The sequence below is a fragment of the Amblyraja radiata genome, chromosome 19, assembly GCF_010909765.2.
Source record: "Amblyraja radiata isolate CabotCenter1 chromosome 19, sAmbRad1.1.pri, whole genome shotgun sequence".
NCBI lineage: Eukaryota > Metazoa > Chordata > Chondrichthyes > Rajiformes > Rajidae > Amblyraja > Amblyraja radiata.
In genome coordinates, this window is record NC_045974.1 from 4,417,106 (window position 1) to 4,444,270 (window position 27,165).

The window sequence follows — 27,165 nt, forward strand, 5'->3', positions numbered from 1 at the left end:
GCGGGTGAAAACCCCCCCCATGCTGTCAGTCCACGTAAACGCACAGATACAATACAAAAGCACGCGATACAATGTGTGATTTCACAACATGTTACTTGCCAAGCCGTTCATTCGTCCTGTTACAGGAAGAATGCTGCATTTCCCCTACCCCCCGGGAGTCCTGTCCGCTTAAAAATATGTTGCCAATTAAATACTCCAACCGGGCCAAGGAACTGCAGATGCTCGAGTAGTGAGGGAAAACCAAAGTGCTGGAGGAACTGAGCGGGTCGGGCTGCCTCTGTGCAAGGATGGGCGACCCGAACCCGAACCCGAACCCGAACCATCGCCCGTTCCTGTTCTACAGAGATGCTGCCCGACCCACTGAGTTACTCCAGCATTTTTTGGTGAATCTTCGGTGTAAACCAGCATCTGCCACTTCCTACACGTACACCCTTCTTCAGACTCTCCATTTCCCTCCACAGACGCTGCCCGACAGGGTTTCAAGAGAGACAATAGACAATAGGTGCAGGAGTAGGCCATTTGGCCCTTCGAGCCAGCACCGCCATTCAATGTGATCATGGCTGATCATCCCCAAAGAGTTAGAGTTGGATTCAGCTCTTCGGGCAAAGAGACTCAAGGGATATGGGGGGGAAAGCAGGATTGGGTTACTGATTTTAGATAATCAGCCATGATCATACTGTATGGCGGTGCTGGCTCGAAGGGCCGAATGGCCTACTCCTGCACCTATTTTTCTATGATTCCATGTTTCTATGTGGTGTGGTTTCCACGCACCTACACCAGGCCCCTGGTTCCCCTGTGTAAGAAGGAATTGGAGAAACTGGTTTACACCGAAGATAGACACAAAACGCAGTAGTAACTCAGTGGGACAGGCAGCAACTCTGGAGAAAAGGAATGCGTGACGTTTAAGGTTGAGACCCTTCTTCCATTCCTTGGACAGCATCTCTTTTGATGTCTCGTTTTCACACCTTACCCTTCCTTATCTCTAGTTTCCCTCCTCCCTGACTCTCAGTCTGAAGAAGGGCTGAAACAACTCAAGAGAGTTTATTGTCATGGGACCCAGATAGGACAATGAAATTCTTGCTTTGCTTCCGCACAACAGAATATAGAAGGCATGAATACAGAACAGATCAGTGTGTCCATATACCATTGTATAAATATATACACACATGAATAAATAAACTGATAAAGTGCAAATATACAGATATTGGGCTATTAATGTTCTGAGTTTTGTTTGAGTTCAGTTCAATAGCATGATGACTGTGGGGAAGAAGCTGTTTCTGAACCTGGACGTTGCAGTCTTCAGGCTCCTGTACCTTCTACCTGAAGGTAGCGGGGAGATGAGTGTGTGGCCAGGATGATGTGGGTCCTTGATGATGCTGCCAGCCTTTTTGAGGCAGCGACTGCGATAGATCCCCTCGATGGAAGGGAGGTCAGAGCCGATGATGGACTGGGCAGTGTTTACTACTTTTTGTAGTCTTTTCCGCTCCTGGGCGCTCAAGTTGCCGAACCAAGCCACGATGCAACCGGTCAGCATGCTCTCTACTGTGCACCTGTAGAAGTTAGAGAGAGTCCTCCTTGACATACCGACTCTCCGTAATCTTCTCAGGAAGTAGAGGTGCTGATGTGCTTTCGTTATAAAACAAACTGGACTGGTCTGTCAACTCTGACTTCCTCCACAAAAAAGGCCAGAGCAGACTCTTTTTCCTCAGAAGGCTCAAAGCCTTCAATGTGCGTAATGATATGCTGCACATGTTTTACAACACTGTGGTTGCAAGTGTTATTTTCTACGCTGTTGTCTGCTGGGGCAACAGCATTAGTGCAAAAAACAACAAGAAGCTGGACAACTTGGTTAAACGAGCTAGCTCAGTGCTGGAGGGGAGAGTGGACTCTGGGATGCTTGAGAGGCGTATGAGGCGCAAGGTGCAGGTCATCCTGAAAATCCCCAGGCATCCCCTCCATGTAATTCTGGAGAGTCAAAAGAGCACCGGAACAACAACCAGCTCCTCTCCCTGCGCTGTAGGACGGAGCGGTTCAGGAGATCCTTCACCCCTGCAGCCATTAGATTTTATAAGGCTGTAGGGGGATGCATTTTTGCATTTTTTTATTTTTAATTGTTAATTATTGGTCTTTTAAAGTATTTATTGCTCTCAGGTAGTGTCCACATGGTATTTTATGTATTTTCTGTCTGCGTTCGTTTTGAATGTGTGGGTTTGTTGGTTTTCATCGGCCTTGATCTTCAGGTGGACCCAAGGCATATCTGCTGCTTTTGAGTAACATATTGTGTGTGTAGAGTTTCTGCTGGCTTGCTCCAGAGTAGCACTGTTTTCTAACTCCATGTTAGTTGCAACCATCTATCTTATGCTTTATCTCTCCTAAGGGCTGTATACCTGGAGGTGGAACCCATTTATTTATTCATTTCTGCGTTGGGTATGTCCTTTTTAATTATTTCTCTAACTCTTCATTTGAAGCTTTGAGCTTTCTACTCTTTACATGACTAAACATTATTTTAACAAATTTGAATGGATCCCTACAAAATGCTAACCTGGCTTGCCCCTGCTTCATTCACTTTCTCCTGAGATGAGGAGGGGGAAGTATTTTGCGAACCGACTTCTTAACTCTTGTTGCAAAACATTCATTCATTCTCTCTCATCATCTGTAGCCTTTCTCCATTGCTTTCTCACCTGTCTCCTCTCCTTCACTAATCTCTCTTTTTCACTGTCTAGGTCAAAGACCCTACAGCGAGCAAGATAGTCCACTCGACGAAAAAGACGTAGTACGGTCAAGGGCAGATTTGTGGGTAATTTTCGGCCCCATTTCCGTAACCGGCTTCCGTCTCTGCACCAAAGATCCCGTAGCGGAGCAAAGATACTAGTGCGGAGACGGAAGCCGGTTACGGAAACATTCTCGTAAAAATAAAAGTTCTTTGGTAAAAATCTTCTCCTCATTTTCAGAATTATAATTTATTAACACAAACTGTTCCCCCGCAACGTTGATTACACTGCGAGTCGGGTCGGGTCGGGTTACGGAAATGGATGAAAAAAAGGCCCACGTTCCGCTCTGTTGCGTACTACACGTCAGCCCATTGCATTTAGCAGGAGTGGCCTATCTTGCTCCGCTAGAGGATCTTTGGTCTAGATATAACCATCTGTAGAATCTGCATCTTCTTTTCCTCAATAACACCAAACCTGTCAGCAGCATACTGATAAATAATCTTTCCCACCTTTGCTAACTTGTTTTCCACTGTCCCTTTCAGACTCCAGTCTAGCACCTACTCTAACACCTACTCTCTCAGAGTAGCTTTTTCTTCTTCTTCTTCTTCTTCTTCTTCTTCTTCTTCTTCTTCTTCTTCTTCTTCTTCTTCTTCTTCTTCTTCTTCTTCTTCTTCTTCTTCTTCTTCTTCTTCTTCTTCTTCTTCTTCTTCTTCTTCTTCTTCTTCTTCTTCTTCTTCTTCTTCTTCTTCTCCTGCAGCTCCGTTGAGGCGAGCCAGGCCAACGTGTCATCGTCCAAGTCAATCAGACCTCGTTCACCATTGGGTGGCCGGTGTTTGGGGCAACTGGTGACTATGTGCTCCACTGTCTGTGTTGGGTCCCCACACTCGCAGGAGGCGCTCGCTGTCCACGAGGCCCCACCTCTTCATCGCTACTCCATAGCGTCCGATGCCCGTCCTCAAGCCGGTTGAGGGTTGTCCATTGCTTTTGGGGCAGGTCCTGGCCAGGGACGTCCATGGGGTCATTGATGTACTGGTGTAGCCTAGATGGTTCCGCTGGCTTCCACTGGTCTCTCCATCACGTCTTGACCCAGGCGGCCTTGGAAGCGTCAGCCGGGATGGTGCAGAGCAGCACTTGGGCTTGCGTGGCAAAGGGGCACTGTGACTTGAGGCAAGGCAAGTTTATTTGTAAAGCACCTTTCAACAACAAGGTAATTCAAAGTGCTTTACATAAAACATTAAAAGCATTGGGAAGAAACACATATAAAATGACATTTAGATGTAAAACGATTATTAGATTATTCAAGCAATCAAATAAAATATTTAAAATAGAATAAAACCAGGAATAGAAGTTACAGTGCAGTATAGGTAATTAATAAATTGTATTGTTTACTGAAAGGCAGCGGCAAACAGAAAAGTCTTCAGTCTAGATTTAAAAGAGCTGAGAGTTGCAGCAGACCTGCAGTTTTCTGGGAGTTTGTTCCAGATATGTGGTGCATAAAAACTAAATGCTGCCTCTCCATGTTTAGTTCTGACTCTGGGGACACAGAGCAGACCTGTCCCAGACGATCCGAGAGGTCTGGGTGGTTCGTAGCTAAGCAGAAGATCAGAAATGTATTTTGGCCCTAAACCATTCAGTGCTTTGTAAACCAACAGTAGTATTTTGAAATCAATTATTTGACAGACAGGAAGCCAATGTAAAGACCTCAGAACTGGAGTAATGTGATCTACTTTTTTGGTCTTAGTGAGGACTCGAGCAGCCGCGTTCTGAATTAACTGCAGCTGTCTGATCGACTTTTTAGGGAGACCTGTAAAGACACTGTTACAGTAGTCGAGCCTGCTGAAGATAAATGCATGGACAAGTTTTTCCAAATCCTGCTGAGACATGTCCTTTAATCCTTGATATATTCTTTAGGTGATAGTAGGCTGACTTTGTGACTGTTTTTATGTGGCTGTTGAAGTTCAGGTCTGAGTCCATGACTACTCCTAAGTTTCTGGCTTGGTTTGTTGTTTTTAGCATTACCATTTGAAGCTGGGTGCTAACTTTTAATCGTTCTTTCTTGGGTCCAAAAACAATTATTTCAGTTTTTTCTTTGTTTAATTGGAGAAAATTCTGGTTCATCCAATCGTTGATTTGCTCAATGCATCTACTCTTGTATTGGACTATAGTCTCCTGGTGATATTGTTATGTAGATTTGTGTGTCGTCTGCGTAACTATGGTAACATATTTTGATGTTTTTCATGATCTGAGCCAGTGGAAGCATGTAGATGTTAAACAGAAGAGGCCCCAGAATGGAGCCCTGGGGAACTCCACATGTAATTTTTGCACGCTCAGATGTGTAATTACCTATAGACACAAAGTAGTCCCTGTCCTTCAAGTAGGATTCAAACCATTTTAATGCTGTACCCGAAAGTCCCACCCAGTTTTCCAGACGGTCTAGTAATATGTTGTGATCGACTGTGGTGTCTCTGTGACGATCTGATGGAGGAGGTGGGATTCACTGGTCTGTGCCTTTCGAGAGAGGGCCAGAGTGGCTGCTTCTCGTCTGATGTTGGCTGGGGCGATGCCAGCGAGGACGGGCAGTTGGTTTACTGGGGTGGCTCGTAGGCATCCGAAGACAGTCCGCAGGGCGCTGTTGATTCAAACCTTTGGTTCAAACTTTGTGACTAATTTTGCATTAATTTCAATGCTGGGACTTCAAGATCAAAATGCAAAACATTTTCTGGCATTCGTGCATGAGCCATCAGAGGGTGAAGATACATAACACAATATCTCACCCCCTGCACCTCAGCACAGGAGCCCCTCAGGGCTGCGTCTTGTCTCCCTGGTTATTCTCACTCTACACAAACCAATTCACATCCCAGCATAGTTCAGTTAAAATTTATAAATACGCAGATGACACAACCATCATAGGTGTCATCTCGAACAATAATGAAACAGAATACCGCACTCAAACACACAAAGCAGTCACTTGGTGCACAGATAATAACCTCTTACTCAACACATCAAAAACACACGAACTCATCATTGATTTCAGACGTAAGGCACAACCCAACCCAGCGAGCAAGATGGTCCACTCGACGAAAAAGACGTAGTACGGTCAAGGGCAGATTCGTGGGTAATTTTCGGCCCCATTTCCGTAACCGGCTTCCGTCTCCGCACCAAAGATCCCGTAGCGGAGCAAAGATACTAGTGCGGAGACGGAAGCCGGTTACGGAAACATTCTCGTAAAAATAAAAGTTCTTTGGTAAAAATCTTCTCCTCATTTTCAGAATTATAATTTATTAACACAAACTGTTCCCCCGCAACGTTGATTACACTGCGAGTCAGGTCGGGTTGGGTTACGGAAATGGATGAAAAATAGGCCCACGTTCCGCGCCGTTGCGTACCACACGTCAGCCCATTGCATTTAGCAGGAGTGGTCTATCTTGCTCCGCTAGAGGATCTTTGGTCTAGATATAACCATCTGTAGAATCTGCATCTTCTTTTCCTCAATAACACCAAACCTGTCAGCAGCATACTGATAAATAATCTTTCCCACCTTTGCTAACTTGTTTTCCACTGTCCCTTTCAGACTCCAGTCTAGCACCTACTCTAACACCTACTCTCTCAGAGTAGTTTCTTGAAGGATGATAAAAGCAAATGATAGTGTTCATTTCCATTGCGCAGAGTAATTTTCCTCTCCTTTTGGCAATGATGGCATGCTTCTTGTTCTGTGACCTTGTAGACTGACATTTGGGTTGAACGTATCAAATGCAGTTTAATGGGGAGGTTCTTCTCGGAGGATGGGAGAGGGGAGGGGAGGAGGGGAGGAGGAGGAGGGGAGGCTTCGTGGGGGATCTTGAATTCTCTCCTGCTCTCTCCTAATCTTCTCATACTCCTCCTCCTCCTCCTCCTCCTCCTCCTCCTCCTCCTCCTCCTCCTCCTCCTCCTCCTCCTGCTCCGTTGAGGCGAGCCAGGCCAACGTGTCATCGTCCAAGTCAATCAGACCTCGTTCACCATTGGGTGGCCGGTGTTTGGGGCAACTGGTGACTATGTGCTCCACTGTCTGTGTTGGGTCCCCACACTCGCAGGAGGCGCTCGCTGTCCACGAGGCCCCACCTCTTCATCGCTACTCCATAGCGTCCGATGCCCGTCCTCAAGCCGGTTGAGGGTTGTCCATTGCTTTTGGGGCAGGTCCTGGCCAGGGACGTCCATGGGGTCATTGATGTACTGGTGTAGCCTAGATGGTTCCGCTGGCTTCCACTGGTCTCTCCATCACGTCTTGACCCAGGCGGCCTTGGAAGCGTCAGCCGGGGTGGTGCAGAGCAGCACTTGGGCTTGCATGGCAAAGGGGCACTGTGACTTGAGGCAAGGCAAGTTTATTTGTATAGCACCTTTCAACAACAAGGTAATTCAAAGTGCTTTACATAAAACATTATAAGCATTGGGAAGAAACACATATAACATGACATTTAGATGTAAAACGATTATTAGATTATTCAAGCAATCAAATAAAATATTTAAAATAGAATAAAACCAGGAATAGAAGTTACAGTGCAGTATAGGTAATTAATAAATTGTATTGTTTACTGAAAGGCAGCGGCAAACAGAAAAGTCTTCAGTCTATATTTAAAAGAGCTGAGAGTTGCAGCAGACCTGCAGTTTTCTGGGAGTTTGTTCCAGATATGTGGTGCATAAAAACTAAATGCTGCCTCTCCATGTTTAGTTCTGACTCTGGGGACACAGAGCAGACCTGTCCCAGACGATCTGAGAGGTCTGGGTGGTTCGTAGCTAAGCAGAAGATCAGAAATGTATTTTGGCCCTAAACCATTCAGTGCTTTGTAAACCAACAGTAGTATTTTGAAATCAATTATTTGACAGACAGGAAGCCAATGTAAAGACCTCAGAACTGGAGTAATGTGATCTACTTTTTTGGTCTTAGTGAGGACTCGAGCAGCCGCGTTCTGAATTAACTGCAGCTGTCTGATCGACTTTTTAGGGAGACCTGTAAAGACACTGTTACAGTAGTCGAGCCTGCTGAAGATAAATGCATGGACAAGTTTTTCCAAATCCTGCTGAGACATGTCCTTTAATCCTTGATATATTCTTTAGGTGATAGTAGGCTGACTTTGTGACTGTTTTTATGTGGCTGTTGAAGTTCAGGTCTGAGTCCATGACTACTCCTAAGTTTCTGGCTTGGTTTGTTGTTTTTAGCATTACCATTTGAAGCTGGGTGCTAACTTTTAATCGTTCTTTCTTGGGTCCAAAAACAATTATTTCAGTTTTTTCTTTGTTTAATTGGAGAAAATTCTGGTTCATCCAATCGTTGATTTGCTCAATGCATCTACTCTTGTATTGGACTATAGTCTCCTGGTGATATTGTTATGTAGATTTGTGTGTCGTCTGCATAACTATGGTAACATATTTTGATGTTTTTCATGATCTGAGCCAGTGGAAGCATGTAGATGTTAAACAGAAGAGGCCCCAGAATGGAGCCCTGGGGAACTCCACATGTAATTTTTGCACGCTCAGATGTGTAATTACCTATAGACACAAAGTAGTCCCTGTCCTTCAAGTAGGATTCAAACCATTTTAATGCTGTACCCGAAAGTCCCACCCAGTTTTCCAGACGGTTTAGTAATATGTTGTGATCGACTGTGGTGTCTCTGTGACGATCTGATGGAGGAGGTGGGATTCACTGGTCTGTGCCTTTCGAGAGAGGGCCAGAGTGGCTGCTTCTCGTCTGATGTTGGCTGGGGCGATGCCAGCGAGGACGGGCAGTTGGTTTACTGGGGTGGCTCGTAGGCATCCGGAGACGGTTCGCAGGGCGCTGTTGATTCGAACCTTTGGTTCATACTTTGTGACTAATTTTGCATTAATTTCAATGCTGGGACTTCAAGATCAAAATGCAAAACATTTTCTGGCATTCGTGCATGAGCCATCAACAATTGCCTGCAGACTTTTGTTAATCTTATCAGTAAGTTGAACTTGGGCATGACCTCACACAGTGAATGTCAGGGCTCTGGGGAGTGTGTTAGAGCAAAGGGATCTAGGAGTGCTGGTATATGGTTCATTGAAGGTGGCATCACAGGTAGATAGGGTGGTCAAAAAGGCTTTTGGCACATTGGGCTTCATCAGTCAGAGTATTGAGTGTAGAAGTTTAGAGTATTGTCTTCTGTTCTGGGCACCATGTTATAGGAACAATGTCAAGTTGCAAATAGCACAGAGAAGATTCACAAAGATGTTGCTAGCACTAGAGGGTCTGAGCTATATGGAGAGGTTGAGCAGGTTCGGACTCTTCCTTGGAGTGCAGGAGGATGAGGGGTGATCTTATAGAGGTGTATAAAATCATGATAGGAATAGATCAGGTAGACACACAGAATCTCTTGCCCAGAGAAGGGGAATTGAGAACCAGAGGGCATTGGTTTAAGGTGAAGGGAGAAAGATTTAACAGGAATCTGAGGGATAACATTTTCACACATAGGGTGGTGGGCAAATGGAATGAGCTGCCAGAGGAGGTAGTTGAGGCAAGGAATATTGCAACATTTAAGAAACAATTTAGACAGGTACATGGATAGGACAAATCTAGGGGAATATGGGCCAAACACAGTCAGGTGGGACTAGTGTAGATGGGACATGTTTGTCGGTGTGGGCAAGTTGGGCTGAAGGGACTGTTTGATTCAATGAGCCATAATGTACACGCTCATATGCTGTTTAACATGTAACTATGGGAATTATGTTAATTTGAGCTCCATTTTGCACTGAAAGGATTCTTGTTGCCACTAACAATGCATCATCTTATCTCAGCGGTTTCCATGCTATTTCTGCAGTCCAATACGTTGAGTATATCAGCCATCACTGAAGACCGGGAGCCTGAGTGTAAAACACATTTGGACATTTTCCATAAAATTGTATCCTAAGTTAGTAAACATTGTCAAAGTCAAAGCACAAGGCCAGAGGAACAATACCTTGTATTCTGCCTGGGTCATCTATAACCCAATGGTATGAACATTGAATTTTTCATACTTAGATAACCTTCACCACCGCCAGTGTTTAAGAACTGCAGATGCTGGAAAATCGAAGGTACACAAAAATGCTGGAGAAACTCAGCGGGTGCAACAGCATCTATGGAGCGAAGGAAATAGGCAACATTTCGGGCCGAAACCCTGAAGGAAATAGGCAACGTTTCTGCTAGCAGTGGCTCTGCTAGCAGTGATCAGCCTCAGTGAAGATTTCATCCTATATTTGACACATTATTCGCGGTTAAAACTTTAAAAATGCCAACTTTCACAAGATTTTTACATATTCCGATTCACATTTTTCCCTTCTAGGCAGAGATTCACTGAACATTTTATGCTTTATTTCTCGACTTATTACTGATTAAAGTTTAAAAAAAATAAAAATACCTTGAATTTCAAACCGACCAGCTTCAACTGCTGATGTCACAATGGCTCGACTAGCAGGGGGAGGGCGAATTGTTATTGCAACACGCGGGGCAAGTACAATTTTTTTTTTTAAAGAGCACTGCTGAAGACTGGAATCTTATGTTCGGGAACGGCTTGAGTTGGAGGACCAAGCCTCCCGTGGGGGCTACGGGTAGGGAACGGGTGCGTTGGGGGAGAAGACCCAACAGGTCTGCACTTGGTCTAGTATATATATATATATGCAAGCAATACATGCTAGAAATTTCTTGTTTTTTTAAATTAGTATTATAGTAATCATCTTTTTATCTTTTTGACAATTATCTTTATTAGTGTGTACTGCATTCATGGGTCATTAAGCTGCTGCAAGTAAAAATATATATTGGTCCGTTGAGGACAATTAAGCACTCTTGATTCTTGACAGTGCTGGCTCTCTGTGTCCATATTTGATTATGAATAGACGTAAATGTGTGAAAAAAAACTTTGCATCAGTTAGCTCAGCATGCAAATACTGTGTAGTTGGCACATTTCATCTACATCTCCCTTACCAGCAGTGACTTTAACACGTTTATATACTGAATGAGGTCAAGGTACAAAGTGATAGTCATCTATTAACAGCTGATATCAAATACACTGTTAACAGGTTTAACTGTTTCATGGGTCTCAGTTAACCACAGTTTAGTTTATTGTCACGAGGACCGAGGTACAGTGAAAAGCTTTTTGTTGCGTGCTATCCAGTCAGTGAAAAGATAATACATGATTACAATCAAGCCATTCACAGTGTATCGATACATGATAAGGGAATAACGTTTAGCGCAAGGTAAAGCCAGCAAAGTCCGATCAAGGATAGGCCGAGGGTCACCAATGAGGTAGATAGTAGTTCAGCACTGCTCTCTGGTTGTGGTAGGATGGTTCAGTTGCCTGATGGGAAGAAGCAGTCTCTGAATCTGGTGGTGTGCGTTTTCACGCTTCTATACCTTTTGCCTGATGGGAGAGGGGAGAAGAGGGAGTGGCCAGGGTGCGACTGGTCCTTGATTATGCTGCCGGCCTTGCCGAGACAGCGAGAGGTATAAATTAAGTCAATAGAAGGGAGGTTAGTGTGTGTGATGGTCTGGGCTGCGTCCACAATTCGCTGCAATTTCTTGTGGTCCTGGGTGGAGCTGTTCCCAAACCAAGCTGTAATGCATCCTGATAAAATGCTTTCTATGGTGCATCTGTAGAAGTTGGTGAGAGTTGTCGGGGTCATGCTGAACCTCCGAAGCCTTCTAAGGAAGTAAAGGCATTGGTGTGCTTTCTTGGTCGTTGCTGCAATATGGGTGGTCCAGGAGAAGTTGTTGGTGAAAAGATAATACATGATTACAATCAAGCCATTCATGACTTCCGGTGGCGCTATGGAGGCTTGAGTCCAGCGCCAACTAGCTCCGTGCCGAAGAAATTAAAAACGGGAGAAAATCGGGTCTTACCTGCAGCGATCGCGATCTGAACGGCTGCCTGCGTGACGTCATCAGGCGCGCTACTTTACGGTATGGCGCTACAACGTACCCCCCCCCGTGGGACACAAAAAAAAGCCGATAAAGGGAAACCGCAGATGGAAGAGGAAGGCCCTACAGAGGCCTCGGCCTCAGTTACAACGACGGCCCAGGAAGACCCTCCGAAGAAAATGAAACCGAAAAAGTCTGAAATGGAGGATCTTAAAATCTTTCTCGCTGCCGAAATGAAAACCTTTGGAGAGAAGTTTGGAGAGAAGTTTAAAGAGGAACTTGACTCTTTTAAGGTAGATTTTAAAGCAGAAATGCTTTTTACCGTTCAACAAATGCTGGAAATCTGGAAGAGGACGAGGGAGGAAGAGATCAAGGATCAGATGGAAGTGCTGGAAACCAGGCTCGTTTCGGTGGAAACGAAGGTTAAAACGGAGGTGGAACCCATTCATCACGTACTTGATCAACATAGAACAGCGATAACCGAACTTGAGAAATGGGCGACGACAAGTGCGGAAACTGTAAGTCGACTCCTTATTGAAAACCAACGCCTCTCCGATATGGTGATCAAATTAAATGATAAGTGTATTGATTTGGAGGGGCGTCAAAGACGTAAGAATCTAAGAATTGTAGGGGTGAAAGAAGGAAGTGAGAAGGAAATGGGTACGCGGGATTTTGTGGCAGACCTATTACAAAAAGCCTTAAAATTGGATCACAAACCTTCACTCGGTCGAGCTCATAGAGCGCAGCGACGTCGTACACAAGATGATGCCCATCCAAGACAAATTATCGTAAAGGTGCAATTGGATCATGAATTTGATGATATAATGAAGAAAATTGTTCGAGGCGGACAGCTCCTTTTTGAAGGTGTGAGATTCAGTATTTACCGAGATTATCCGGCAGAAGTCTTCAAGAAAAGAGCGCTGTTCACTGAGACAAAGAGAATACTGAAGAATGTACCTGATTTGAAATACAGCTTGTTTTACCCCGCAAGACTAAGAGTCTTCTACAAGTCCAAGGAGCACTTTTTTACAGACCATGAAAAAGCACTGGAATATGCCAAAGAAGTCGGTAACATGACCATAGACTGAAGAATTTACATTACTCCTTAGGAGTCAAGCCAGATCTAAAAGGACCTTTAAAGTTCTTTTAAGAGCTTTAAGGACATTCGGAAACCGAAATGGACGGAGGACATTGGATAAAACCATGATCTTTGTATTTTTGTTTATTAATCAATATTATTATCTGTATATTCATACCTAACTATATATGTAACAACTAATACTTATTAAATATCTATATTACCACTAAAATTATTAACATTAACATTTCTCATAAAAATTTAATACTGTATATGATTGATAACAATGATTAATAATTAATAGTCTTCGATTAACGTAGAAATGAATTACATACTTATATTATATAGGAAGATATGCAAGAGGTAAATTAGCCTACGTCATTAAAAAAGTTTAACGGTTTTTCTCTTTATTTTTCGATTTAAAATTAAAATTTTAGATTTAGCGAAAAAATTAATATGATATGTAGAGAATAATAACGTTGTGAACGCTGTTTCTGCAGGGTTACGTGCTTATGTATGTATACATATGGGTATATATATATATATATATATATATATATATGTATATTGTGTGTGTGTATGTATGGGTATGTAAATAAGTTTGTTACTCCCAAAGAAGTTATTTGAATGTTAGAAATAATCTTTTTTTTTTTTTTCTTCGGGCACGGAGCTGGAAATTTTTTTTTTTACAAAGGCTACGGAAGTCTTTAGAATTCTAGCCACGTTAGTGTGGCTATCACTAACTACACTAATTGTAGATGTAGTTCTTTTTCTTTCAACCTATACTAACCAACTCTATCACTTTTTTCACTTTAAATATTTTTATAACTTAATGTTTGAATGGAAAAATAAGACTAATACAAGGAGATGTGTTCGGAAGAGCGATGTATATGATTTTAAATTCATCTATTTGAGGTTCGGGAGCAGGGTCAGGTTCTATGTGTTGTACCTTCTGCTCGGTTATAGACCACCTTAGAAACAATATGCAAGATGTTAATATGACAAGAGGGGGTCAGGGAATAACATTTTGTAGTTGGAATGTCAAGGGAATCAATGAACCAATTAAGAGAGGTAAAGTTTTGGCACATCTAAATTTAATCAAAACAGATATAATATTTCTTCAAGAAACACACCTTAAAAAGGAATCTCAACATAGACTTAAAGCTAAGTGGATCGCTGAGTCATATCATTCCTCCTTTTCCCATAAGTCCAGAGGAGTTGCAATACTAATTCGTAAAGGAATACCTTTTAAGAACTCTTCAACAATAGTGGATATTGATGGTAGATATATCATATTAGTTGGAGAGTTAAATGGAGAAAAAGTGATTCTTCTTAATGTTTATGGGCCTAATTTTGATAACCCCAAGTTTTTTAATAAAACATTTAATAAAATTCCTGAATTTACACAATATAAATTAATAATTGGAGGAGACTTCAATTGTACATTAGATCCATACTTAGATAGATCATCAAGGCAAAAAAAAGTAAAATCTCAATCAAGTGTATTTCTAAATTCATTTATTAATACAACTAATATTAAGGATGTCTGGAGAATAGAAAACCCAACTGGACGGGAATATTCATTTTACTCACCAGTACACAAAACATACTCAAGAATAGATTATTTTTTAGTTGACTCTACGTTTATCCCATTTATTTATAATTCAAAATACCATAACATTATAATCTCAGATCACGCACCTGTAACATTCATGATTAAATTAAATGGAATGTCCGAGAAACAAGCATATTGGAGATTTAACCCACAAATTTTGAACGAAAGATCATGCCAGGAATATATTATAAAACAGATTCAAATATTTTTTTAGGTAAATGACAACCCTGACACGCCTACTTCTCTTATGTGGGAAACGTTTAAAGCGTATGTTCGAGGTACATTAATTTCTGCTCAAGCATTTTATAATAAAGAGAACAGGATTAAGCAACAAACATTGGAAAGTGAAATCAAGCAACTAGATATAGAAAATGCGAGAATGCCATCTACGTCAAAACATAATAAAATTGCTGTATTGAAATATAAATTAAATAAAATGTATTCAGAACAAGTAATAAAACTTTATCAAAAAAACAAACAATTACATTTTGAATTTGGAGACAAACCACAAAAATTATTAGCACGTCAGTTACGAAAAATGGAAGGGGAAAAAACAATTCATAAAATTAGAACAGAGACAGGAGAATTATTAAAAATGCCCAAGGACATAAATGATAGATTTCTCCAATACTATCATAACCTTTATTCAACTAAAACCGTAGCACAATCAGAAGGAATAGCAGATTTTTTAATAAAATGTAATTTAAAAGGTTTAGATTCAAACGATAGAGAATTATTAGAAAGGGAGATTACGATAAAGGATATTGAGGAGTCTATTGGCTCTTTAAAAAATGGTAAAGCAGTAGGACCAGATGGTTTAGGTTCCGAATTTTATAAAAAATTTTATGATTTGCTTAGCCCACGTTTACAAAGACTGTATGAGTATATATATACTCAACAGAAACTTCCAGACACTTTAAATGAATCAATAATAACACTTATTCCTAAAGCTGATAAAGATCTGGAAGACCTGGGATCATACAGAGCAATTGCACTTTTAAATACAGATCAGAAAATTTAAACTAAAATACTAGCGCATAGATTAAGTACAGTGATGAATAAATTAATGCACCCTGACCAAACAGGCTTTATTCAGAAACGGTACTCATATTATAATCTAAGAAGATTATTTAATATTATATATTCCAAGAGAATTATTAATGAAGATCTAGCAATAATTTCACTTGACGCTGAAAAAGCATTTGATCAGGTCGAATGGCCTTATTTATTTTCGGTGATGGAAAATATGCAGCTAGGGGAGAAATTCTGTACATGGATAAAACTGTTATATACAAATCCCACGGCTAGAATATTTACAAACCAAAGGTTGTCATCTAAATTAGCCTATCTAGAGGTTGTAGACAAGGATGCCCATTATCTCCATTATTATTTGCGCTTGCTATTGAGCCACTGGCAGAAAGAGTAAGGGGGCATCCGGAAATACATGGGTATAACACAAAGGACACAGTGAATAAAATTTCTCTATACGCAGATGATGTATTAATTTACATTACAAAACCAGAAATTAGTATTCCAAACTTATTAAAGCTAATAACCCAATTTGGTTCACTTTCAGGATACAGAATAAATTGGAATAAAAGTGAAATTATGCCAATAAGGGAACATAACAAACAGATAATACAACAATTTCCATTTAAAATAGTAAATGAAAAATTTAAATATCTAGGTATTTATGTAACTAAGATATATACATCATTATTTAAAGCAAATTTCCCCCCCATTACTGAACAAACTACATAAGAATATTCAATACTGGAAAACACTTCCTATCTCAATGGTAGGCAAAATCAATGCCATAAAAATGATTTTTTTACCGCAAATATTATACCTTTTTCAGACAATTCCGATATATCTGGCAAAAAACTTTTTTTTTAAATTGGACTCTATTGTTAATGATTTTATCTGGGATTATAAGAATCATAGGATAAACAAAAGACACTTGTGTAAATCAAAAATAAATGGAGGCTTGGTTTTACCCAATTTTTTGTTTTATTTCTGGGCAGTTAACATTAAAAATATGAATTTCTGGTTGGAAGAAATAGATCATCAACCAGACTGGTTAAAAATGGAAAAGGAAGATTGTTTACCTTTTGATATCGGTTCGATATTATTTGCTACGTCTAAATTAAACAAAAAAATTTATAGGGAAAACCCTATAATATTTAGTGCTATACGAATTTGGAAACAATTAAAAAAGACATTAAAATTAGATAATTTATCACTTTTTCTTCCAATTGTGAATAATCCTTTGTTTAAGCCTTCATGGTTGGACGGGGGTTTTACACAATGGAAGAATTATGGAATTAAAAATATGGGACAACTTTACAAGGAAGGCACTTTTCTGACATTTCAGGAGTTGCAACAGACTTATGGACTTCGAGGAAATGATTATTTCAGATATCTTCAACTTAGAGATTATGTAAAATCGAACTCCCAAAATTTTCGAATTAGAAATTCAGAAATTCTTGATGAATGTTGGAACAAACATCCTAATACAGAAAAATTAATATCTTATATATATAATATCTTATTAGACAGTGACATTCCTTTGACGGACTTACACAGACAAACATGGGAAAAATAATTAAATCAAGTAATAACGAAAGATACTTGGGAAGAAAGTTTGCAACACATACATCAGTGTTCACTAAACGCCAGACATTCTCTAATACAATTTAAAGTAATACATAGGTTACATTATTCAAAAACAAAACTACATAAAATTTTTCAACATATCTCACCTATATGTGATAAATGTCAACATTTAGAAGCTACATTATCTCATATGTTTGCAAACTGTATAAAAATTAAAAAATTCTGGGTAAATATTTTTAGTATAATATCTAAAGTAACCAGCACACAATTGGACCCAGATCCAAAATTAATAATACTCGGAATATTAGAATTAAATCAAACACTTAGAACAACACACAAAAACTTTATTGATTATAGTTTAATAACAGGAAAAAAATTAATTCTAAAATTTTGGAAAGGCCCTACGGCCCCCACAATCAAAATGTGGATTATAGAAATGACGGAGACCTTAAATGTGGAAAGAATCAGATTTTCCCTGTTGGACAAACAGGAATTATTCGTTGGAACATGGTCTCCTTTTATTGATTACTTAAAGGGTCAGAATAGTTCAGCACAGGAACCTGACTAGCACGCGGGCTAAAGAATGGATTAAATACTATACTCTGAAATGTACGAATATATCTCGAATGAAGTCTTTTTTATTTTAATAAATTTTTCCATTCTTCTTTAACTATCTTTTTCCCTTTTTGTTTTTTTTTTTTGTTTTTTTTTTTTGTTTTGTTTTTGTTTTTGTTTTTCTTCTCTTTCTTTTCTTTCTTTACTTCATCTATCTCTTTAGTTCTATCTAGTTTAAAAAAAAAAAAAAAAGGCTAAAAGTATTGGAGACAATGTAATAATAATTGACAATATTATCAATTTAAAAATGTAAGACTGTAATGATGTAAATAGGTTATGTACCTATCTCCAATAAAAAAAATATTTTCAAATAAAAAACAATCAAGCCATTCACAGTGTATCGATACATGATAAGGGAATAACATTTAGCGCAAGGTAAAGCCAGCAAAGTCCGATCAAGGATAGGCCGAGGGTCACCAATGAGGTAGATAGTAGTTCAGCACTGCTCTCTGGTTGTGGTAGGATGGTTCAGTTGCCTGATGGGAAGAAGCAGTCTCTGAATCTGGTGGTGTGCGTTTTCACGCTTCTATACCTTTTGCCTGATGGGAGAGGGGAGAAGAGGGAGTGGCCAGGGTGCGACTGGTCCTTGATTATGCTGCCGGCCTTGCCGAGACAGCGAGAGGTATAAATTAAGTCAATAGAAGGGAGGTTAGTGTGTGTGATGGTCTGGTCTGCGTCCACAATTCGCTGCAATTTCTTGTGGTCCTGGGTGAGGCTGTTCCCAAACCAAGCTGTAATGCATGCTGATAAAATGCTTTCTATGGTGCATCTGTAGAAGTTGGTGAGAGTTGTCGGGGTCATGCTGAACCTCCGAAGCCTTCTAAGGAAGTAAAGGCATTGGTGTGCTTTCTTGGTCGTTGCTGCAATATGGGTGGTCCAGGAGAAGTTGTTGGTGATATTGACTCCTTGGAATTTGAAGTTTTCAACCATCTCAACTTCAGCACCTTCATTGCAAACTGGGGTATGTGTACCGCTACACTTCCTGAAGTCGATCACTATCTCCTTTATCTTGCTGACATTGAGAGAGGGGTTGTTGCCACGACACTAGGACACGGGGTTCTCGATCACCTTCCTGTACTCCGTCTCATCATTAATTGATAGGGAGTTAGATGTGGCCCTTGTGGCTAAAGGGATCAGGGGGTATGGAGAGAAGGCAGGTACAGGATACTGAGTTGGATGATCAGCCATGATGATATTGAATGGCGGTGCAGGCTCGAAGGGCCGAATGGCCTACTCCTGCACCTATTTTCTATGTTTCTGTGATATCCAGCCCACATTGGTGGTGTCATCTGCGAATTTGAAAATTGAATTAGGTATGTACATGGCTGACAGTCGTGGGTGTGCAAGGAGTAAAGAAGGGACACTGATCTGGGGTCTATTGGTCAGGAAGTCAAGGATACAGTTGCAGAGATGAGTGCTGACACCGTCCCGTGAGTTTGGTGATAGGTTTGGTTGGTATAATGGTGTGAAAGGCAGAGCTGTGGTCAATGAATAGGAGTCTGACGCAGATGTCTCTCTTATCCAGGTGGTCCACGTAGGGGCTATGGTTCTGGCATAATCTGTCGACCTGTTGTGGCAGTAGGTGGACTTCCGTTGGTCAAGGCCGCTGGGTAGACTGGATTTAATGCGTTCTATAACTAGCCTCTCAAACGATTTCACGATGCTGGATGTCAAGGCCACTGGACGTCAGTCATTTAGGGATGAGTTCTTGCTTTTCTGGGTTCTCCGTAGTATATGCTCTGTAGCTGCTTCTGCATTAATATCCTCACACATTTTGGGAATCTTGACCAAAGATCTTTGATCATGACTACGCCTATTTTCCTCTCTTTTTATTCGAGTGTTGCCTTTGTTCAAGTTTAAACTTTAATTTCCGATCATTATAAAACTGGAAACTGATGTCCGACATCCAGCCACAAATGACAACCCAAAAACATCTTCATTCTCAGAGTAGACAGTTTCATGAAGGATGATAAGAGCAAATGATATTGTGTTCAAGAAGGAACTGCAGATGCTGGAAGATCGAAGGTACACAAAAATGCTGGAGAAACTCAGCGGGTGCAGCAGCATCTATGGAGCGAAGGAATGATATTGTTGCTTTCCTGTGCAGCTTTGCTCCTTTGCATGGCCTGCAATACACCAGTGCATCTGCATCTACGTCAGACTGCTATTCACTTGGGTTGAGCATAGTGCAGTTTCATACTTTCGTGTTTGGTTCAATCCTTTTGACTAATTTTGCATCTTATTTCGATGCAGTTTCTGATGTGCCTGCATCTGGTGCACGAGCCATCAACAGATTTTTGTTAATCTTATCAGTAGAAAGATCTTAATTAGGTGACGTTTCGGGTCGAGGCCCTTCTTCAGACGTCTGAAGAAGGGTCTTGACCCGAAACATCACCCATTCCTTCTCTCCAGAGATGCTGCCTGTCCCGCTGAGTTACTCCAGCTTTTTGTGTCTATCTTCGATTTAAACCAACATCTGCAGTTCCTTCCTAAACAAAAGATCTTAATTAGTTGGAACTTTGCTAGATCCAGAGCCATTTATTTCTTTATCTTCAAAATAAAGACAATACTACTTCACAGTTCTGCTGTTCATTTGAATGTTACGGTAACATTGCATCATACTTCTGGCTTCCTGAATAGACTGTAAATGGACAATCATAAATCATTTATGCTTGCCATTGCTTTTCTTCGCTATTTTGAAACAGTCTACAATATGGTGAGCTGTTTAAAATGCAACTATTGGACGTGTTCATTTGATCTCTATTTTGCGCTGACAGGATTGTTGTTGTCAGTAATAATGCACCAACTCATGACAGGAGTTTCCATGTTATTCCTGCAGCCAATTGATTGAGTTAATGAGCCATCGCCAAAGATGGGGATTGTGTCAGTAAATAGCATGTTTAAAATTTTATACCAGACTATCCGGCATAAGAACATGACTGGCCTCACTACTCCACCTAGTGCAAGTATGATACGCACTACACCTGGTGCAAGTATAATACGGATTCTCCTGAATGTAATGGCAGGTGGATTTGTATTTGTTCTGATGTATTTTGAGGTATATTGTGTGAAGATTTGTATCCAGTCAAATCTATCTAGTCATCCAATTACTGCACAATAGATTTACATTTGCAGATTAACGCCATCAATAACAACTAATTTCTTGAAAACAATGAAAAACAGAGGAACAACCCGCCATATTTAGTTTATAGAATCAGGCCCTTCGCCCCACCGGGTCCGCACCGAGCAGAGCTCCCCGCATATTAACACTATCCTACATCCACAAGGGACAATTTTTACATTTACCAAGCCAATTACTTACAAACCTGTACGTCTTTGGAGTGTGGGAGGAAACCGAAGATCTCGGAGAAAACCCACGCAGGTCGCGGGGACAACGTACAAACTCTGTTCAGACAGCACCCGGGTCTCCAGCGCTGCATTCGCTGTAAGACAGCAACTCTACCGCTGCACCACCGTGCCTGGGTAGTCTATATCCCTGTGGTATGAATATTGAACGTTTCTAATTTAGGTAACCCTCAACTCCTATATCTGTCTCCCCATCTTACAATCCTCCTTTGGTTCTATCATTTTTATTCACATTCCCATACCCACAAGCTTCCCCCTCCCTCATCTGGTTGTGGTTCTACCTGCAATCTGCATCTCCCTTTAATAATTCCCATTATCACATTTCTTACTTATCAGATGGCCTTTGTGTTTCTGCTTCTCAAGCAATTTCTCCATCTTCACTCTCCCCTTCCCCACTTGGTTCCATCTGGCTTATTGTTTCCTTTAGTCCACCTCCATCTATCACCCATCTGTTTCTATCCCCAAACTCCACCCCTCCCCTCCCTACCCCCATCTATCTCTCATCCTTCACCCCTTCTTGGTTCCCCAATCACCTCTGCACCTGTCTCACCACCCCTTCTTATCTTTACACTGACCATCTACCCTCTCCTCTCACTCCCTGTAACATCACCATTCCCTTTATCCCCACAGATGCTGCTCAACCTGGTGAGTTCCAGATTGTTGCTCTGATTTCCAGTAACTGCACTCTCTGTGTCGAGTCTATTATATAAAAGTAAATAGACTACAAATGAGCAGAATTCAGATGGACCAGGGCATTTTAATGCCTGAAACACAAAAAAGCGGCATATTGGTTCTTTATTGCTTGTGGACTGGAGTTTAATAATAATTTTACTGGATCTTGGTGAGGCCGCATCTGGAGTAGTGTACAGCTATCTAAGAAAGAATAACTCTAAAAGTAAAATTCTGATAATCCACTTTCCGATGACCCTTGGACTATCTTTGATTGGACTTTACTGGCTTTACCTTGTACTAAACATTATTCCCTTATCATGTATCTATCTATACATTGGCTCAATTGGCATCTATAATGGCTCAATTTAATCATGTATTGCCTTTCCGCTGACTGGTTTGCATGCAACAAAAGCTTTTCACTGTACCTTGGTGCACATGACAATAGACTAAACTGAAACTGGTTCACCAGGTGATATTTGCTGTGCTCTGTGCCCATGCCTGTTCCCGTGCGCCTTACTTCCTAAGACTCTCGTTCTCACACTTATTCCACTTACCCGACTCCAGTTCTGACACTCCATTTCCACTCATCCAAACCTCAGTTGCCACGTTCCATTTCGACTCACTAAGGCCCTCCCTGCACTCCACAATCCACAACTCCCTTCCCATCACTAGGACCCTGGTTCCTGCATTCATTTAAAATTTAACTTTTGCACTAGAAATAAATATAAGAATACTGGTAAATATCTGAAATAACTTGTGATGGGGAATTAGTAGAAGTAACATACAACAATCTATAAAAATCTGCTGGAGTTTTACTGTACGAGTATTGGAGACAGTTCAGAACCGTCTCAAGCAGCTAAATTCTGGGAATGTGTGGGTTGTTCGATAACAGAGCCTTCAGAGTTGCCGACAGGTCCATTCCAGACTTCAGGTGTCCATGCTGAGAGATGTACTGAAGCTTGGTGCAGCCAACGCCAAGGCTCTGTGGGGAGGACCACTGTCTACGGTCCTTATGCTGCTAAACATTGAGGGGCCGAGACCATTGGGGCCGAGACCATTGGGGTCACTCCACAAACAAGGGAAGGGATAGCACCCCAGGGGATGACATGAGGGCCAAGGGTGTATTCTTGAAAGATAGGTGCAAACACCACTGAATATGACACTATTGAATGAATAGCCACTGAGACTGATATGAAGAGTTTTTGTACAATTTTTATTTTGCATATTTTTTTAATATCGGAATAAAATTTCAGAAAAACACATCAATAGATTTGCTTGTATAATTATTGTCTTCTGCAATAATGCCATCTCTCAGCACCCAGTTAACATGAGACCTTCTTCAAACCAGTCATTATCTAGGGGGGGAAAATAAAGTAATGGCAGAAAAAAATCTATATAATTAAAGTCTCATCTTGACCACTTCCCGTATGTGCTGTATATTGATTTTAGAAAAAACGCTACCCTATATCGCTATGATTTTTTGGCCATCTTACTCACAGTCCTCCTCCGCTGAGGCAGCCCCGAGGATTTTTCCGATCGATGAAAAATAAAAAAGTTATGAGTGTTTAAAAAATCTTGAGATCAGCTGATTGGTCCTCTCGCCTGTCAATCACCGGGGGAGGGGGCAGGACTATAAAACCCCAGATGCTTGGACGTGAGTCAGTCACTCTGGAAGATCGCGAGGGAGAGGCCACAACTGTCATTCTAAGCTGTGAATCAACTGAACTGTGAGTCTGCAATGTACTGGGCACTAGGGGCACCGCATTGCCTACAGTCTGTTTGTTTTTCCATCTTTTTTTATTTTTAGTTAGTTAGTTAGAAATTGAATGTGGTGGCCTGCAGTCTGCTTGAAATGCCATGAAATTGAATGTGGTGGCCTGCACTCTGCTTGAAATACTATGAAATTGAATGTGGTGACCTGCACTCTGCTTGAAATGCCATGAAATTGAATGTGGTGGCCTGCACTGTGCTTGAAATGCTATGAAATTGAATATGGTGGCCTGTAAACTGCTTGAAATGCCATGAAATTGAATGTGGTGGCCTGCACTCTGCTAGAAATGCTATGCAATTGAATGTGGTGGCCTGCACTCTGCTTGAAATGCTATGAAATTGAATGTGGTGACCTGCACTCTGCACCACCCAACGGAGGTCCGGCCCAACCGACCGCTCTCACCACCCACCGGCGGCCCGGCCCAATGCTCACCACCCACCGGCAGCCCGACGGCCCGACCGATCCTCCACAGCATCCATCGGCCTACTGAAAAGCCCGACCAACAGACTGACCGATTGACTGACTGACCCTAATCCGAACCCAAGCTCTCTATCTGTTATTTATCATTTTTATTTCAGTTCACATCATAACTTTATAAAGATAAATCAATTGAAAAACAAAATTATCAGCAAGGTGAGCAATATCTTTATCCTTAGAAACCTTGTAATTGTTTTGATGTAATGTGGAGGCAGCCATGATCCCAGGGTCCTCGCTGCCTAGCGACCATAAAACAAAGTGCGGGATTGGTCAATTTGCGTCCGAACTCAATGTCAAACGTGCAGTGATTGGGCAAAATACTACTCAGAAAATTTGAGGTTTTTCTCATATTTCTTAAAAATGTGCAGGTTTTGGTCTTGACGAGTATGATTAATGTAATATTTTTACACAATATGTTAAATTTAGGTAGCTCCGTGAGTTGGTTCACGAACCTGAACGAAAAAGCTCCATCGACCCATAGCCTAATTGTTACCCTATTGTTTTCGTCTGGTAAATAAATAGCATCGAGGAGATGGTGATGTATGTGTTCACAACCCGCATGGCATCCTCTGTCTCATGGTGTTTGTGCTGTGGCACCACAGGTTTGGACAAGAGTCACGAGTGTTTTACTGTCATATGTTCCAGATGGAACAACGACATTCTGTTGTGCTGCTGCAAGTACCCATGTCATTGTTTAGAATGGAGACGAGGAAACACTTTTTCTCACAGAGAGTGGTGAGTGTGGAATTCTCTGCCTCAGAGGGCGGTGGAGGCAGGTTCTCTGGATGCTTTCAAGAGAGAGCTAGATAATGCTCTTAAAGGTAGCGGAGTCAGGGGATATGGGGAGAAGGCAGGAACGGGGTACTGATTGGGGATGATCAGCCATGATCACATTGAATGGGCTCGAAGGGCCGAGTGGCCTACTCCTGCACCTATTGTCCATTGTTCTTTGTGCGACATTTGACAATGAAACACTCTTGTCTCTCTTGCCACACAGCACAAACGCCATGACACAGAGGATGTCATGCGGGTTGTGATGACATGTGCCTCAGATGACAGGCTGTTTACGTTGACAACCTGCCCCTGCCCTTTAAATTGCGTGCGAGAGGATGAAGCGTTTGCACTGCGCCTCCTCCCTCGCCAACACCATGCCGCTCCCACTCGCTGGCGGCGGCAGCAGCTCCTCCTCCTCTCCGGAAACTGCCGAAGGTTGACGGCCCGCTTCCGGAAATTGCCGAACACGCCTTCCGAACCGAACCGCCCTGGGCCCAGAGCGGCGTCGCCGAGCCGAGGTCTCCGGCGTCACGACCCATCCATCCTCTCTTTCTCGCTCCCCCTCTATCCTACCTTTACCACAAGTGGGGATACCGAGCACGGGGAGGAAGTTTGACTGATTGTCACGGTCCTGGCTGGCGCTTGTGTTTATTTCCCGCCCCCTCCTGCCTCCTCCTCTCCACGATTGCGGCCAACCGGCGCTGCGGGGGGGGTAGACGTCGCGTGCGTGCGTGGGCCTGAGCCGAGCACGTGATCCGCGTGCGCGCCCCCCTCCTCTCCACGATTGCGGCCAACCGGCGCTGGGGGGGGGGGGGGGAGACGTCGCGGCGTGCGCGGGCCTGAGCCGAGCACGTGATCCGCGTGCGTGTGCGTGTGCGCGTCGATCCCGAGGCCTTCCTCCCGGAAGTGGCGGCGCGGAGGGCCGGCTGCAGCCGCGAGGTGACGGCGGTGGATAATGGCGGAGGCAGCGGCAGCCATGGGGACGGCGGCGGCGGCGGCGGTAGAAGCAGCAGCAACAACAACAACAACAACGGGAGCCGCCACCGCCACCACCACCACCACCACTGTGGCAGCCGCCGGAGCTAGCGCAGGAATTGGTTGGACTAAGCAGGTGACATGCAGGTAACAACAATAATAATTCAATACACAAATCACATTGGTGGCTGCCATGCAGATTAATTTGCAAGTAACACAATGATGAACGACGATCTGTTTAAAGCTGCGGGGTCGAGGCCAGCTTTTGTCATCCCCAACTGTTTGGCGAGGTTAGATGAAGCTTGCGGCACACACACTCACACTCTCTCATACTCACTCACACACACTCACTCTCTCTCACACACTCACTCACTCTCTCACACACTCACTCACACACAGACACACACACTCTCTCTCACTCACACACTCACTCACACACACACACATCATCAGTTTTATCTGGTGTTTTCGAAGTACATTGTGCGTCGGTTACATTCTCTTTCATTTGGGTATTTAAAAAATCGATGGACACGGCACATAATCTTATTAATATTCAAAGATTTTATCGTTTAATGAGTGTTTCTGTTGAACCTGAAGTGCTTTCGAAAGTTTTAAAAAAACTTTTGAGAGAAAGGAAGAAATATCTTCTGTTTTGAAGTGACGTCATGTCGACCAAAAACCGCAGTGAGCAGGAGTTGGTCTGATATATTAAATGTACAATATACTGATGCGTTTAAACAACTATCCTTATTTTAGTTCATTGAATATGTAGTTAGAATCTCATGGGTTTGTTTTGTTCATTTGCAAATTGCACTCAGAAAATTGGTAGGTGAACTATGCTTTTGAGTCGTATCCGTCCCCAAAAATGTATTGTATACATTGTCCAATTTAGATCCAGTGAGTTATTGAGAACTTGAAGAAGGATTAGACTTTCGTGAATTAAACTTTCAGTGTCTTGAGTTTGAAAATGTATTTGAAATATCGCCTTTTTATTGGTAGAATTGTAATCGGACATTGAATTCAGTGGACAAAACTGCACCATATGGATTCAAAAGCGGAAAGTGGCGTGATTTTTCTGAAATGCTAAATCTCTCGCTTTCCTTTCCCCAAATCTCAGTCTGAAGAAGGGTTTCGACCCGAAATGTCACCTACTCCTTTTCTCCGGAGATGCTGTCTGACCCACTGAGTTACTCCAGCTTTTTGTGTCTTTCTTTGGTTTAAACCAGCATCTGCAGTTCCTTCCTACACATTTTTTGCCAACATTTATTGTCCATTTTACTATAAAAATATAATGCTGTAAGTGTTCAACATGTTAGGCAACATCGACAGATCGAGGTCTTTTGATCCTCTTTATTCCTGTTTACACAGGTGCTGCCTGAACTGCTGAGCAATTTCAGCATTTTCTGTTTTAATTTCAAATTTCCAAAGTCTGAAGTATTTTGATTTTCAGCATTTTTTGAGGAGGTGATGGGCAGTCTTTATGACACCCTGCAGGCCTTTTTGGAATGTTGATATGTTTCCAAAACATCTTGGTGTCTTGTTTTTGTTTACGATTATTGTATTCTCGTGGCTTGTCAAGGGTAGCTGATTAGATTCTCTCTTATTGAAATGGTC

General features: G+C 42.0%; 2 protein-coding genes across 4 annotated transcripts in view; one reads left to right on the forward strand and one right to left on the reverse strand.

The window, feature by feature from the left end:
- ttc38 (tetratricopeptide repeat domain 38) overlaps positions 1-27,165 on the reverse strand; it is a 105,526-nt gene that overhangs the window by 26,412 nt on the left and 51,949 nt on the right. The window contains exon 1 of one of the 2 annotated variants that reach the window (XM_033037503.1): positions 25,150-25,293. The exons of the other annotated variant lie outside the window; for it this stretch is intronic. The gene's annotated coding sequence lies outside the window, so the exon portion shown is untranslated. Of the gene's footprint in view, positions 1-25,149; positions 25,294-27,165 lie in introns of those variants that run through there. 2 annotated transcript variants of the gene reach the window in all.
- The window catches only part of mkrn1 (makorin ring finger protein 1), a 47,359-nt gene continuing 45,648 nt past the window's right edge, over positions 25,455-27,165 (forward strand). The window contains exon 1 of one of the 2 annotated variants that reach the window (XM_033037500.1): positions 25,455-25,698. In XM_033037500.1, coding sequence (XP_032893391.1) covers positions 25,532-25,698 — 167 coding nt within the window. In that variant the 5' untranslated portion in view covers positions 25,455-25,531. The remainder of the gene's footprint in view (positions 25,699-27,165) is intronic. The other variant, XM_033037499.1, reaches the window with a different exon arrangement.